This window comes from Lepidochelys kempii, chromosome 4 (genome assembly GCF_965140265.1).
Source record: "Lepidochelys kempii isolate rLepKem1 chromosome 4, rLepKem1.hap2, whole genome shotgun sequence".
NCBI classification, from domain to species: domain Eukaryota; kingdom Metazoa; phylum Chordata; order Testudines; family Cheloniidae; genus Lepidochelys; species Lepidochelys kempii.
The window spans coordinates 139,121,242-139,137,844 of NC_133259.1; the positions used below are offsets into that span (position 1 = coordinate 139,121,242).

The window sequence follows — 16,603 nt, forward strand, 5'->3', positions numbered from 1 at the left end:
CCTCCCTCAGACGTCCAGCAAATCCACGCCCAAGCAGCAGCAAAGAGCTGCAAGGACAGTCAGGCACCGGGAAGGCCTGTAACTGCACTAGGGGGTCTCCAGCTTCCTAAGGCAGGTTGAAGGCTGAGAGTGGCACCGAGCGAGCTCTGGACTGGGCTCCGGGGAGCTGAGTTTATACTGGAGCTCAGGGAGGGTCTGTGTGAAACCCTCTGCCGTTAGCGGTGATACTGAAGCCATCACTCCGCCCCTAGGAGAAAAGTTCTCGCTGTGAACGGCTTCTGCTGTTGGGTTGTGCTGGCCAAAGCCAGTGGCTTAGACTGGGCAACTGCCAGCACCAAGGGCCCTTCAGCCAGCTCGACCGGGCCTATGGGGAACAGCCCTGGCGGAGGGGGTCCCCAGCAGGTATGGAGCCAGCGTAGGTGGCATGCTGCGGGCATTCCAGGGGTGAGCTGGAGCTCAGCTACAGTCTGGCAATTCCCAAATGCAGCAGCAGCAGCCCGTACAGGCCGTAGGTAGCTGAGTGCAATTCAGGGCAGCCCCCAGGCTGCTCTAAACTGTGGTGAAGGGGAGTTGCCCCGGGCAGCCCCAGCATCGGGCACACACAAGGGAGGAATCTCCCAGCCCCCTGGGGCTTTATTTTCTTAGGGGGAAGCTTGGGGTTGGATCCCCTCGGACCCACACCAGCTAGTGTGGAGGCCCGCAGCATGCAGTGGCTCAGCTGGCCACCTGTGCCCCGATTATTGATGTATATTACGGTAGCACCGAGCACCTCACTGTGCAGACACAGAACGAAGAGACAGCCCCTGCCCCCATGACCTTACAATCAGCGCATCAGGCTACAGACAACAGGCGGCGACAGACAGGGGAGCACAAGGTGACGAGAGGGGTCAGCAAGGGGAGCAGTGGTCTTAGCACAGCAGTCGCCGAGCTCAGAGAGCATCACGGCCGAGCAGAGCGTCAAGGAGGGGCCGGCATCGGCACCGTACCTGCTCCCCGAGGTCTCTGATCTGGCTCTGCAGCTCCTGCACTTGGATGGTGAGTTCCTTCTTCTCCCCCAGCAGCCTGGAAACCTTTTCCTGCAAATCTGGAGCCAGAGGAAGGGAAATAAAACGAGGCGCCTTCTCTCTTCCTGCTTCGTGCAACAGACCCTGGTCCTATGGCAGCCAGGCCTGAGTGGAGGGCCACATCCGCTCTGTGTCTACAGGCCTCCCTCTCTGTCTAGGGCACGGCGTGTGCTTCAGACTGATAGCTCTCCTAGACTGCTTGTCATCCACCGCTCTCATAGCACCTCCTCAAAGTGGGTCACTAGCACCCTCCCCATTTGACAGATGGGAAACTGAGGCACAGAGCAGGGAGGTGACTTGCCTGAGCTCACTGAGCACCCAGGTCCCTGCTCTATCCACTAGAGCATGCTGCCTCCAAAGCAAAGTTGTCTTAGCTGTCTCTGAACTTTGTGAAGGGAGAGGACGTGTGGGGTCAGACAGGGCTTAAGGGGGCAGGGCTGTGAGGGGAAGAGAGCGGCATATGAACGGTGCCCAGTAGGGAGCTAGGCCTTTGGCTCCTCCAAGCATTTCCATGCCACAGAATGAAGTTGTTCCGGGGGAAAGGTGCCACCCTGGCAGCTCTGGAAACTGCAGGCCATGCCCAGCAGGCAATGGAAACACAACCATGGACGGACAACCATCGCGGACCTGGAGAAAAACCCCCCTCGGACAGGAAGGGAAGTCAGTGTCCATGGCCTAGGCTGTCCTCAGCCTCTTTAAGCAGTGCCCCAGCACCAGGGAGGGTTTTGGGATGTGGCTGCCTGTCTGCTAGGAGCTGGAATGAGACCCACCAACTCAGCGCACGTAAGCCACCTAATAGCCAGCAGCTGCTTATAGCTCCTACCTTCCTGGGGTTGGATTTCAGCCTGGTCTTTCTTGGTACCTTGTACCCTATTCTGTCTGTGGCAGGCACATTCAGTGCTCCCCGCCTGGGGTCAGACTGGCATGGACGCCCTTAGCCCAACCGCATCCCCAGCTGTGGTTTTCAGTCACCTCTACCCTTGGAATTTCACCCCTTGGGTTCCTTGAAGTGCACCAATGGAGTCTGATTTAGCAACTGGGCCACCGGCGTCAGGGCCCAGTGCACAAGTCCCCCTGCATCTCGTAAACAATTTTATGTAAGTCAGCAAAAGCTGGAGACACAGAGCCTGGGTCAAACTGGATTGTTCACATTGAAAAAGCTGGACTTAGGGGTCTGCTGAGCTCCAGGTAAACTCATAAGAACGGCAAGACTGGATCAAACCAAAGGTTCATCTAACTCAGTCTCCTGTCTTCCAACAGTGGCCAGTGCCAGGTGCCCCAGAGGGAATGAACAGAACAGGTCATCATCAAGTGATCCTTCCCCTGTTGCCCATTCCCAGCCTCTGGCAAACAGAGGCTAGGGTCACCATCCCTGTCCATCCTGGCTAATAGTCATTGATGGACCTATCGGCCATGAACTTATCTAATTCTTTTTTGAACCTTGTTATAATCTTGGCCTTCATAACATCCTCTGGCAAGGAGTTCCACCGGTTGACTGTGCATTGCATGAAGAACTCACAGGTTGGTATGGCAACAAGCTGAATAATCCCCAAGCTGGTGAAACATGTGCCTAGCTGAAATCTGACGTGTTTCGATTGATTCCTGTTAGTGGGGTGAGGCTGTGTCCCTCCCGGGCCATTGTTCATCACGGGTGGGGGGTCACTCGGTGGAAGCAAGGGGACATGGACTGGAAGGAGCCAGCTTTGTCATCCTGGCTTCCACCTCCACCATCTCCCAGGATGCACCATGACACCACTGGGCTTTCATTGTCCTGGTCCTGCAGGGCCTCCTGTCCAGATCGGGCCAGAGAGAGGGAATCAGACGTGATCGCCTCCTCCACCGGCTTTGGCTAAATCCTCAACAGCTCCTGGGATGGTAGACGAGGTTCCTGCTCTCACCCCCTTCTTCATGTGTCATCTCTTATTCCTTCTATTTCCTCACACTCTCCAGTTGCCTTTGACCAATAAGGGTCTGGCTGAGCCACTCGGGCAGTCCCACCCTGCGATCCGAGAGGTGGCTAAAAGCAAACCCTTCCACAGCCCAATGTTACTAACAGTTTGCCAGGTCTTGAGTGGCTGATAAGGCCACGTGTCGGGGCTGTGTGTTCTCTAGCCGGGAACGTCAGCACCAGAGAGAGATGTGGCATCTTCTCTCTGTGCTGTTCTTTCCCTTCCCCTTTTGCATGTCTTTTGTTTAAGGAAAACAGGAGCGACTCCAATAGCAGTTACAACAAAACACTCCAGGTCATCTCAACTAAACTTTGCTTTTATCCCCGCAACAAGGGCGGTGTAACAAAATGGGTCCTCCTGGAGCACTCCCTCCTGGCTGGAGATAGCCCCGCAGGACCCCGCCTACGTTTCCCCCGTCATAAAATTCCTCAAAGTCCATATTTGCTCTTTAATTCAAGAATGTCCTTGCTACGGGCTAGTTTATTAACACAAATGCTTCAAACTAACCCCTCAAAAGTCAAAGTTTGGAGTCCATCACCATAATACCAAGCCGGGCTCTTCTTCCGCCTCCCTCTTCAGCTGGAGTGGTGGGTTCTCAGACGGCCCCTCCCCAAATCCAAAGCCCAAATGAAATGCACAAAGTAAACAGCATCCACCCACCCAGGGCTTAACAAAAATGCAAAGTAACCAAGCTCTGCCCACTCTGGGTTATGTTCTTAGCCCCTCCTGGGCTCTTTCCAACCACGGGATTATTCCCTTATTTGACCTTCTGTCTCCCAGGGTTCAAAGACATCAGCAGGCAGATCTCCCTCCGCTGATCTCTTGGCCTTGAGCTTTCCCAGATCTCTCCACCCAGCTGCTCCCCATAACTCCTCTCTGGGGGCACCTAGCTTGCCTGCTCTCTGGCCTTTCTGCCAGCCCCCATCTACTCCTTCCTGTCTCCTTTCCCAGCTGCCACCTGACCCTTTATATAGGCCAGGTGTCTTCTCTCCAGTCCCATTAGAAAGCAATTAACCAGGCACTGGTGGACTGGGTCTGCTCCCTCTTCATGGGGCCAGCCTGTCTGTGCCATAGAAAAGGCTGTCAAACCGGATGTTCCCGCTATAAAAACCTCTCTAGACAGGGAATAAGGGAAATTGTTACAATGAAAGTCTTACACGAGACTTTACATTTCAAAGGCTTTAACTGTTGTCCTCTCTCTTTCTGTGACTTCAGTAAAAGGGTAAAAAGGAGTCACCAGCCATAACATGACACTAAAATCCAAACCTGACTGAAGGGTTGATTGTTATAAAAGTGAACATGGGTGTCCTAAACTTATCCTGTGTCGGGCCCAACACACCCCCCTCTTCCCCTCCCCCCACTTCTCAACACAACAGCACCAGGGTCTGGCCCATGCCAAGGTCTCCTCGGCCAGTGGTTCTCAGCCAGGGTGTGCATCCCCCCCAGAGGTACGCAGAGCTCTTCCGGTGGGGACATCAACTCATCTAGAGATTTGCCTAGTTGTACAACGGGCTACATAAAAAGCACTAGCGCGGTCAGTACAAACTAAAATTTCATACAATGCCTTGTTTATCCTGCTCTATATACGATACACTGACATGTAAGTACAAGATTTATATTCCAAGTGATGTATTTTATAACTATATGGTAAAAATGAGAAAGTAAAAGCAATTTTTCAGTACTAGTGTGGCTGGGACACTTGTATTTTTAGGTCTGATTTCGTAAGCAAGTCATTTTTAAGTGAGGTGACATTTGGGGGTATGCAAGACAAATCAGCCTCCTGAATGGGGGTACAGTTATCTGGAAAGGTTGAGAGCCACTGTCCTAGGCACTACAGTAATACAAACAACAATAATAGGCTTCTGAATTGGCATCTGGGTGTCTCAACGGCAAAGTGAAAGACCTTATATTAGCGACCAAGTTTAAAAACTGGATTCAGTTTAATTAAGTCCTGGAAAACCCCTCACACCACTCCTTAGGCAAGAATCTCCAGCTGTCAGCGCTGTTATGTCCAAAGTCAGGTAAACCATGACGTTTCTGCTCTGCCCCACAGCCCTAGCTAAATGCCCAAACCCCATCCCAGCACTGGCTCAGTGTAAACACCTGGACTGGATTCCCAGGGGAGAGCCTCTTCTCTGGTTGTTCCCAAGCCTCGGTCTGGGACCCTGGGGCGGATGCGTGCAACTCACCTTTGATCTGCTGCAGGTACGGATATGCTGGATCTCGGCTTGGGTCCGCGGGGGAGTCTACTTCAGTGGCCAGACTCAGCACATCCTCAGGAAGCTGGTTCAACATGGGTAACAGTGCCACACTGATCCGCTTCAGCTTTTTGTTCTCCCTGTTCACCTACACACCGGGGTGCAAGAACAGACAAGAGCCCTTTGTACTGAAGCAGAGTGCAGGGAGGCTGCAGGAAATAGAACCCGGAGTATCTTTTACAACCAGAGGAAATAGGAACATAGGCCGGACTGGATCAGAACCAAGGACCATCTAACCCAGGAATCTGTCTGACAGTGGCCAGCACCAGCTGCTTCTCAGGAAAGGAAAGTTTCCTCTTAGCACATTATAGTTAGTGTCCCCTCATACCCTAAAACCCCCTTCTGAAACCCATGGTTATATTTTTAGGGTTTATTATGACAACTCTGGATGTTCTCTTTATTCACATAGCTGACCAGTCCCCTTCTGAATCCTGCTAAGCTCTTGGCCTCAATAATTTCTTGTGGCAATGAGTTCCACAAGCCAACTGTGCATTTTGTGACAACATAGTTCCCCCTCTCACTTTTGAACTGGCTGCATTTCAATTCCAACAGTTTTTCTCTCATCTGTGTCCCTTTATCCCAGCCCCAGGTGTCAGATGCTGTTTGGCTTTTCCCTGCTTGCACTGCAGACAGGGCTAATAATTGCATCATAAAGTACAGCTAGTTGTAAAATTCCCCCAAGGAAAACCCATGAAAATTAAGAGAATTTCATTTTCTTGATGAGGATTTTAATTAACTTTTCAGCAGAAATTTGAATTCCAGAAAGATCTCAGCCAAAGGAAAGTATGTAGATTGGGCAATGCTGCCACAGTGCCTCATGGGAGCTGTAGTCCAGGCGCCCCATGCTCACATTTGCCTCTATCGGCCAGGCTCCCTGGTCAGACTACATCTCCCATAATGCAACATAATCTCCCCTCTCCAGGAGTCCCGGGACACGGTGCATCATGGGAGACGTAGTCCAGCTGAGGAGTCCAGCCTATGGGCAAGGATGAGCACACGAGGCACTTGAGCTACAACTCCCATGGGGCGCCATGGCAACATTTCCAAATAAATGGTGGGGGTGCTTGGTTTTTCAGCAAAAAATTCCTCTGTTTTCCACTCTTTTCAAGCCATTTCATGTTGTGGAAACGCCCGTTTTCCACCAAAGAGCAGTTTAGCTGGGCAGTTTCCAAGCAGCCCCAGCACTGGGTCTGACAGCCCCGGGAGGCGGGCTGGGGTCAGTTTGGGGAGCGGTGTGACTGCTGCTGCATGCTGCTTCCCCTCCCCTGCCTGCTTTGGCCCCATGCTGGGGAGCCAGGACTGGCAGCTGGCTACCGCTGCCCTGGCAGCTCCCTGGTCCTCACCTGGGCTGCGTAGACTTCGGCTTGTTTGCGACACGATATTTCGATTTCATACTCTGCCTCCAGCGCCGAGAGCTCGGCCAGCAGCCTCTGGGATGCTGTGAATGAGAAGGGGAAGCTGGCAGAGGTGGGATTCAAGCACCCAGCTCCACCCCCAACACAGGGCTCCTAACAGAGCGCTCCATCCACACAACCTGCCTCCGGCTCTAGTCCCATCACAGCCGCCCCACGCTCCTTCATGGAATTTGCCCGGTTCATAAGAAGATAAGAACTGGCCAGACTGGGACAGACCAAAGGTCCATCTAGCCCAGTATCCTGTCTTCCAACAGTGGCCAGGGCCAGGTGCCCCAGAGGGAATGAACGGAACAGGGAATCATCAAGTGATCCACCCCCTTTTCATCAGTCCGTTCATCAGGCCACCGCTCCAGTGGCAAATGGGTGGACCCTGCAGATGGCAACCACATGCTACGTCCCCTCCAACTGCTCACTACATTTCCCCGGGCCACTTCACCGCAGCCCCAGCACCTTCTTCACCCTCACCTCAGGGCCTCAGCATTTCAGTTCTGGCAGCCAGTCAGGAGCTCCCTCTGGCTCCCCCAGTCCCTGCCAGCAACTGCTCTGTCCATGGTGATAGATTCCATCCATCCGCTAGGAATCCAGTCCTCCCTCCTTGACCTCCAGGCCATAACTGACTAACTCTGGTCCAGCAGCTTCTTTTATGTGAGACCGCTGGGCCCTGATTGGTTGCTCCCTGCAGCCCTTCCCTGATTGGTTGCACCCAACCCACTCCGAGCACTCACCTTCATGGCTCACTCCTAGGGTTAACCCCTTCTACACCCGTGTGGGGTAGACACCCCACCACAGTGCCTCAACAAGCTGCCTTGTTACCAGAATTGTTACTAGTTTATCCCCCTCCCCGGGCATCACTTTATAAGGGCCTTGCTGTGGTAACCACTGCTTGGTGAGGCCACGGCAGGATGGTAGCCCTTACGGCCGGTTCAGAACTTGGTGACATATATTTGGAATTGTTGAGATGTTAAAAGTTTCAGCAATAGCTTTGATGTTGTGTGAGACCTGAGAAAAAGAGAATTTCCATTCAGATATCAAGAAGAGAGACGTTCAAGCAATAAGGAAGGCAAAATAACACCAGCACTGGCGGTTTTGAAGAAAGATGGGAAAAGAATGTGGCAATTTCAGACATCTGGTGCTGCCTCCAGAAATGGTTAACAGGCAGTGCTGGGAGTAACATAGTATATTGTTGCTTCTTATATTTGCTTCTTTCAGCTAAAGTAACCATTTGGGCTAATGAAGGCTCCTGTGACTTGAAAAATCTGTCACGAAATGCGTCTCTACATGGCTCATCACAAGAGCACATGACAGGTGACGTTTACCTTGAAATGCTTAAAGCAGGAAAGCACTTGTATGGATGTGCTGCTTAGTGGCAAAGGTGTCCTGCTGCCTTGGAGCATAACCAGAAAGTCAGGAAGAACAGAGAGACTTTGAAGCAAGTAGCTGATATTTCAGTGGTTTTATCTTGTCAAGAACTTGCATTATGTGGCCAATGTGAGACGGAGGAATCTGTCAGCTAGGGTAAGTTCAAGGAACATTTTGATTATTGCTTTTCGTCACGAAAAGGGATTGAAGGCTTATTGGCAGAAAAATGAATTCATTTTTTCCAGCCTAAGAAAGACAATTCAGAATTAATTGATCGAATGCATGGCTGAAGAAATAACACCCTATATTGACCAGGAGATTGAAGAGCGCAGCTTGTTCACTTGCGAGGTAGACAAAACACCCGAGCTGTCTCACTTAAACCAGCTTTCACTTGTGTTGCGCCACACGGACAAGAAGAGGCAAATACAAGAGAAGCTCATGGGTTTTAAGGCTGTCCGCTCAGATCGAAATGCAGTTGATTTGAAGCAGGTTGCGGATTCAGGGATATTAGAACACAACGACAAAACTTGTGTCTCCGTCGTGTGATGGGGCTGGAGTGCTGGCCGGTGAGTTGGGGGGTCTGAAAGCCCTGATTAAGAAGAAAAGGTTCCTCAGGCATTGTTTGTGCACTGTTTTGCACACAGATGAAGTCTAGTTCTCCAGTAAGGGGCACAGCGTATGAAAGAAACCTGTGGCTTTTTTGAAACCTTGCAAGGCTTCTCCACAATTTTTACATGCTCCAGGAACCACAGTGAACTGCTGGACCAAACTGTCGCAGAAGGACCTTCCCTGGGTGCAGAGTCTACATGCCATTGTCTTGGAAAGTGAGACACCGGGCAAGGTGTTTCAGGAGCTGTTCAGTGCCTGTGGCTGGGATGGAGAATCTCAGCGACACACTATAGGGTGCCTTGGAAAATTAAACAACTTTGTTTCTTTTCTTGGCATACTCCTACAGTAACATCTTCAGCATCACCGACATTCTCTATGATCAGACAAGGCGGGGAGGGAATATCGTTAATTGCACCAACTTCTGTTGGTGAGAGAGACAAGCTATCGAGCTACGCCGAGCTCTTCCTCGGGTCTGGGAAATGTATGTAGCTGTGATGCTCTGAGTACAAGGTTGCACCGGCTTGAGTGACGTTATTGCATGCTTTGTCTCAAATAGAGAAAGGCAGACTGAGCTTCGCTATCAATGAGATAAGCTTCCATCTCTCTTACTGCATGTATAACTGTCCATTTCTGGCCACGCCAGGACAAACTGCCTTGTTTGTTTTGAAATTTTTGAATTAATGATTTTTTTATACCGTATTTGTGTCTTTATAGCGAATATTCCACTAAACAATACATGATTTTCAGGTTCTGATTTGCTAATAAATTATACGTGCACTTTTTTTAGTGCTAATGTTGCTTTTTTTTAATTGATGGGGTATATTAGAGTGACCATAGCAACCGCAGTCTGTTATTTGAATGCACACTCCATTTAAGCAGAGGCATGTACAGTAGCTGAGCACGGTCAATTTATGTTTAGGACTTTAGCCTAAGCCGATATTTAAATTAATATGAAAATGTTGTGGGTCTTTTAAACTATTTTTGTTTACTCGGAATTGCTCTTTTTTTTTTCTCTGTAAAGAGATTAATTGGGGATGGCTCACTCAACGATTCCCTGTTCTGTTCCTTCCCTCTGGGGCACCTGGCATAGGCCACTGAAGGAAGACAGGAGACTGGCCTAGGTGAACCATTGAACTGACCCAGTCTGGCCATTTTTCAGAGTAACAGCCGTGTTAGTCTGTATTCGCAAAAAGAAAAGGAGTACTTGTGGCACCTTAGAGACTAACCAATTTATTAGAGCATGAGCTTTCGTGAGCTACAACTCACTTCCTCAGATGCATATCGTGGAAACTGCAGCAGGCTTTATATATACACAGAGAATATGAACCAATACCTCCTCCCACCCCACTGTCCTGCTGGTAATAGCTTATCTAAAGTGATCATCAGGTGGGCCATTTCCAGCACAAATCCAGGTTTTCTCACCCTCCACCCCCCCACACAAATTCACTCTCCTGCTGGTGATAGCCCATCCAAAGCCTGCTGCAGTTTCCACGATATGCATCTGAGGAAGTGAGCTGTAGCTCACGAAAGCTTATGCTCTAATAAATTGGTTAGTACTTTGGATGGGCTATCACCAGCAGGAGAGTGAATTTGTGTGGGGGGGTGGAGGGTGAGAAAACCTGGATTTGTGCTGGAAATGGCCCACCTGATGATCACTTTAGATAAGCTATTACCAGCAGGACAGTGGGGTGGGAGGAGGTATTGTTTCATATTCTCTGTGTATATATAAAGCCTGCTGCAGTTTCCACGATATGCATCTGAGGAAGTGAGCTGTAGCTCACGAAAGCTTATGCTCTAATAAATTGGTTAGTCTCTAAGGTGCCACAAGTACTCCTTTTCAGTCTGGCCATTCTTATGATTCTTTTCTGTGTATTGAAAAATCGTCTTATAATAATAGCTATCCAATTATAAATTGGGTGGGGGTGGAAATGACTATTTTGTGATGTGTGCCTCGTCTGTCAAAAATGTCCCAGGCCACCACTGGACCCCAGGTCTGTAGAGTCCTAATGCAGCACCCTACCCACTAGCCATCCCGGAGCATCTCTAGCTGTTTTGCTAGCCAGGTGGAAAATGTCTTCAGCATCTCAGTAGCTGAGCAAAAAAGGCCAGCCAATCAGTGGAGCAAAACCAGCCAGCCAATCAGAGCCGAGCCAAAAAAATAAGGTGAGTGCTATGCCCCCCACACCACCCCAGGAAGTTGGTACCCAGGGAAAATGCCCTGCTTGCCTGCCCCTAGAACCAGCCCAGAGGCCATCCTTCCTGGCCTGGTATCCTGCAGCCGAATGCCAGTGCAGCTGTGTCTTACACTTGGCAGTTACAGATGGGCCCAAAGCAAAATGCGCCCAGTCTCTGGGGCATGTCCAGAGCTTGACCTGCCGCTTGCGGCTTGATCTGGTTCTGCTCACCAGTGTGAGTGTGTGTGATTGGGGCTCCAGACCCTAGGGCCGCCCCGAGAACAATCCTGCTGTCCTCACTAGCTAGTCACTGCCCCGCACTCCCCACCAACAACTGATTCAATCCCTGTCTCTACCACTGCCTTTTCATTCCATACATCGCTCAACATGCCGGGAGGTGACCAGGACCCCGGGTCTCCGACCTGAGCTACAAAGCAGCTTTGTCAGCTGCTGCCGATAGCAGGTTTATCGCCCTCCCCGTGGTCCCAGTCACCGGGGGCAGCATCCCTCACTCACGCACAAGAAGTCAGCTCATGACATGTCTGGTGCCCGCTTATTTTATCTATCTCTGGGAGTGAGCAGGACGATGGGGGATCCTTACTGGCCGGGGAGGGCTGTTTGCCCACCCAGGGGGAGGTACCAGCATGACCACGGATGCTTTCTCCTTTAAAATAAGGGTGGTTGATATCCATATGCTCCTGCGAAGAGGGGATGGGTGTTGGGCTGAGCTCTCCCCCAACTGCCCAGGTAAGGACCCGTCTGCAGCTCCTGGTTATTCAAGAAGAGGGTGCGGGAGATCAGAGCAAAGGTGGGTGAGGTCGGAAAGCCACTGGGGACACTCAGTATTGTGCAATGAGCCATTCCAGAGTAGAGAAAGGGGGTGATGGAGCAGCACAGATCCCACGTATCTGGGCAGGGAACCCGATTAGAACATAGTCCAGCTCCTAGCACCATGGGGTTGCTTGTCTGTGCAGCCGTCGGGGGCACGTGTTCACAGCTCAGCAGATGGGCCCCTCCCCTCCCTGTGATGCAGAAGGGCCCCTGATTCTGTAGCCGCAAAGTGCACAGAGTGGGCCGTGCATTGCTCCCAAAGGGCAGGGTGGGAGGAGGCTGGCTGGCTGGTCCATTAATGTATGTCTACACTGACGCCAGGGGTGTCATTTTCAGCTTGAGCAGACATACCCAGGCTAGTTCTGATTGAGTTAGAGTGCTAAAAATAGCCACGTTGATGGGGCGGCGTGAGCAGTGGTACGGGTTAGCCACCCCAAGTATGATCCCGGTTATTTTTAGCATATGAGCTTGAACAAAGGTAGCCCCCATATGTCAGCCCGAGCTGGAAATGACAGCTCCAGCACTGGAGTAGACGTACCCTGGGATTGCCAGCTCTAAGGGGCTGGGCCCTTGACGTCAGGGTGTTTGTGCAGTGCCTGGCACAATGGGGCCCCCTCTCCTGGTTGGCCCGGTGTCCCTGCTGTAATAAACTTGAGTCATAATAGTGAGCTGCAGGAGGAATGGAATGGCTCCGCCAGCCAGGCAAACAGCCCCTTTTCCCAGGTGTCCCCCATGGCCACAAGGAACTGCAGGCAGAAAGTCAGATTTCATGGTCATCCTCAGGGCAGATACACTGAGCAGTCAGTGCATACCGTGGCTTTAATCCACAGCTTGTCTGGTAGGAGGAAAAAATGGATTCGCCAGACCAGGATTTTGCTCATTCCAGGCTGCCCAATGAGAAGAACAGGTCTGGACAGCATGGGGGTTAGAATCTCCCGTGACCTGGCTTAACCAGTACTCTGTCCATGGTACAGTAGCACGAGAGGCCTCGACTGAGTTCAGAGCCCTGTTGTGCTGGGTGTGGTACAGACACGTAGCTGAGGAAAGCTAACGCACAGAGAGGGGATGTGACTTGTCTAAAGGCACCCAGCGGGTCGGTGGCAGAGCTAGGGAGAGAACCCAGGTCTCCTGGTGCCCAGCTTGCTGCCCTATTGCCTGCACAGGTGGGAGGATGGCTTTAGGAGACCAGGCCCCACTATCTACTTCCCAGCCTCCATATCCTGCCATCTTTAATGAGCCTGGAGACTACACGCCTCATAAATGTCCTCGTCTCGCTCCCATGAATTTTGGGGGGAAGGAGAGGAAGAAGAGGGAGGCCAAGGAACAGGACTCACCTTGCTCAAACTCAGACAGCTTCTCTTTAGCTTCATCCCTCTCCTGGAGGAGGGCCTCATGCTGCAGGCAAAAGCAAGGAGACAACACTTCATTTACACATCCTTTTGTCCCGAAGGATCCCAAAGCACTTCACCCACCACTCAAAAGCAGCCACCTTTGGGGTGATGCATGGCACCTTTGTTTAACACCAGGCCATGGTTTGGGACAGGAAGCAAAGGATCCTATATCCAATAAAAACTGCAGGGGATTTGAGGAAGGAAACATAGTCACCCATGTTAGGATTTGGTCAAGACTAGTGGGCTACCTGCTGCTCTGGGGCTTAGTCATTTTCACTGACCTTGACTGATCAGGATGTTGGTTTTGTGTTTCATCCAATGCCCCCCATGGCACAGGGCCATGAGAGAGGGACTACTGCCCCATAATCAGTCCCCTTGGCTCTACCGTCTCTGTGCCAGGCTGGGTTAGTTATTTTGGTCCTGGTGGAGGGCTTTGTGAGTGGAAGGGAGGCCTCTGGAGGAGATGTAGACGTCTTTCAGAGCACAAAATTCTATTCAGTGATGAAAAAAGAACGGTCAGCTGTCGCTGTTGTGACTGGGAGCAGCAAGAGATGAATTCCTACTTCTTCCAGCCCAGGAAAAAGAGCACAAAGATCTGTCCGAGCCACTAGCGATGATGAAAAAGAAGTTGAAGTCAAATCTTCATCCATTCGTCTTATGATATTCCACTCTGTGTTCAAATTCTCTGTTCTGTCCTGAGCACACGGCAGCCCTGTTGCTGGCAGTGCCTCACTCCACTCAGCTGTCGGTGTTTTATAGGACAGGGATCCGTAAAAGCTACTTAGAGGGTGAGTAGAATCTAGAAGTTGTTGTTGTCGATTTTTAAGAATCAAGTCTGTGGACTTTTCCAGTTGTCTTAACAAACACTTCTTGTCCTCTTCACTTAAGGATTCGATATAAATGCCTTCATTAGTCAACTTCTGAACTGAAGTCTTTGCTTCTTCCAGTACGTTTTCAGTGGATAGCTCTCTGATTGATCCAAATGTAGCTTCTCTTGCTGGACAAAGATCTGCTACTGTTGTAGCAGATGCCTGGACGGCATTGTTTAATGACCCAAGTGGTTTCAAGAATAGACTTGCAAGAGAGAGAATGGCAATAGTCTTCTCTGAACGTAGTAGCAAAAGTAATCCACCAGCCTCACTACTTAGATCCATCCTATCTTGGTAGATACTTTCCAAAGCTAGTAATAATGGCTGGAGTAATTTTAAGACAACAGCCAAGGATTGCTCATGAGAAAGCCAGAGGGTTTTCCCAGGTTGGACTAATTTGAACTTCAGTCCCAGTGTATCTTCTATATTTTCCAAGATATTCAGTCTTTTTGGACTCTTGCTGAAAAAAGAATAGAAGGAAGACATTCCATTTATAGCTTTTGTAATGTCTTTTGAAGAGTCTGCAGCTCGTACTAGCGCTAGGTGGAGTAGATGGCCACTGCAGGGTGGATAGGAGAGACCAGGGTTACACTTTTCTCTGAGCAAAGCTTGTGCTCCACCACGTCTTCCAGAGAAGTCTGCAGCTCCATCAAATGCACAAGCAGCCATCTCTTTGGGATCCAGTTGACAAGCATTTAACTCTTCTAAGATGTGGGTTGTCACAGATGCAGCCGATGTGTCTTCTATAACTTGAACATCTAGAAATGCATCTACTGGCCTTCCCCTGACATCAAGATAACGTACACAATGACTTAATGCTTGATGACCATTTGCAATGGTGCATTCATCAGCCAGGTATGCACACTTTTTTAATGTGGTGACAGAGGTCTTCACTTTTTCAGCTGTTGAGTTTTTCACTGTTGCACCACATACGTCTAGCCAGTCAGCTGAGTTTTTTGCAGAAAGACAGTGAGCATTTGCTGGTCGTGTTCGGAACCAGTGTTCAACTTCAGGATGAACAAGTGACCATGCACTTAGCATTGGCCTCCAGTTTGCAGTGTGTGGTGTCTCTTGCTTAAATAGAAAGGACAATGCCACAGCCACGTTTGTTCGCATGAATGGTGTTGTGTCTCCAGCATTCTTAACAGCCTCATTAGCACACACCGGTGTTGTCCTGGGTCAGTGGAGACTCAGAGTTCAGAGGTGCTTTCACATGAGTTCACCTCCCAGGTGGGCAGCAAGAAGGCCCCTCGCTCATTCCTCCAGCTGCTCACTGTTCACTCTGGCCACTGCTGTTCATTGTGCCACCGTTCACTCCTTCGCTCTGTTGGAGTAATGGTCTCAAGTTGCAGTGGGGGAGGTCTAGGTTGGATATTAGGAAAAACTTTTTCACTAGGAGGGTGGTGAAACACTGGAATGCGTTACCTAGGGAGATGGTGGAATCTCCTTCCTTAGAGGTTTTTAAGGTCAGGCTTGACAAAGCCCTGGCTGGGATGATTTAGTTGGGGATGGGTCCTGCTTTGAGCAGGGGGTTGGACTAGATGACCTCCCGAGGTCCCTTCCAACCCTGATAGTCTATATTCTATGACTCTGTGGCCCATGGCCCTGCGCCGTCACCTTCGGCTGCCACCTGCCCCTGTGACCTCTGCCAGTGGGTCTCTGGAGGTTCCATCGGCTCCCAGTGGTTTCAGCCGAGCTCGCAGTGGGGGAACCTCGCTGCGGGTGCAGGCTGGGCCGTCTCTGCCACAGAAACACGGTCCCACCGCCGGTCTGAGCTCTTAGACCTGATTTCAGCTATAGCAGGGGTCACTTAGCAGAACAAAAGACTCTCTATGGAGCCTGATCAGCTCTGTCTTTAAACAGTGGAGAGGGGCAGGTCAAATCGTACTTGTGACTCAGGCAGACCATCAAGCAAAACACCTGTCCCCACCCTCCCTCCCGCTCGATGCCCTCAGTCAGCAGAGGCTACGTCCAGTTCTACTGCCCTTTACTCCTGCAATAAGAACAACCCCATTTCATCCCCCCTCACACCCCGCATCCAAGTGATGTGTAACCCCACCCCAGCCCAAATCTATCACTTGGGCAACGCAGCTCTGTTTGCTGGATACCTGGGTAGATTAGGTTGGAATGTAAATACAATCTGGTCCTGGAGCCTTTCCCCCCAGCCCCAGCTCATCACTAGCTGTCAGGGAGAGCTCCTTTCAACTTTGCTTACAAATCATCATCTGAAATTGTGAGGTTGGCCAACATCACCGAAATGAAGGCAGTGACGTGGTCATAAAAACAACAGCTGTGTAAGGAAGCTGGTCTCTGTTCATACTTTTCAAATCTATTACACCTCTTCAGATACACGTATTTTATCATACACTGTGTATGCTTTTAAAGTGTGTATTAATGTTTCAATTTCAATTCAAATGTCCAAACAATCAGTAAATTGGCAACACTGCATGTAACGAGTTCCCAAAACTGCGTGGTGTGGGGGAGAGGGAAAGGGGGGGAATTCAGGGTGGGTGTAGGGAAATCCCTGCTTGGGGAATAAAAACAAAACAGAAGATAACTCTGTACCGTAGCCACTTCTTCATCCTCCGATGACTCGCTGTCAGACTCCAGGATGGCTGCAGGGAACAGAAAGCACACAGCAGGAAGTTACCACACTCAGCAAGAAGCATGAAACCTTTGCAGGA

The 16,603-nt window shown here is 50.5% G+C and overlaps 1 protein-coding gene across 7 annotated transcripts in view; it reads right to left on the reverse strand.

Annotated features, from left to right (window-relative positions):
* LOC140910911 (shootin-1-like) overlaps positions 1–16,603 on the reverse strand; it is a 39,459-nt gene that overhangs the window by 15,798 nt on the left and 7,058 nt on the right. For all 7 annotated transcript variants that reach the window (XR_012158792.1, XM_073343049.1, XM_073343048.1 and 4 more), the window contains exons 3-7: positions 16,485–16,534; positions 12,994–13,054; positions 6,615–6,709; positions 5,203–5,359; positions 987–1,084 (exon numbers count right to left, since the gene is read on the reverse strand). Coding sequence is in view for 6 of the 7 variants with exons in the window: in XM_073343049.1 (XP_073199150.1) it covers positions 987–1,084; positions 5,203–5,359; positions 6,615–6,709; positions 12,994–13,054; positions 16,485–16,534 (461 nt within the window). In the remaining variant the exon portion in view is untranslated. The remainder of the gene's footprint in view (positions 1–986; positions 1,085–5,202; positions 5,360–6,614; positions 6,710–12,993; positions 13,055–16,484; positions 16,535–16,603) is intronic.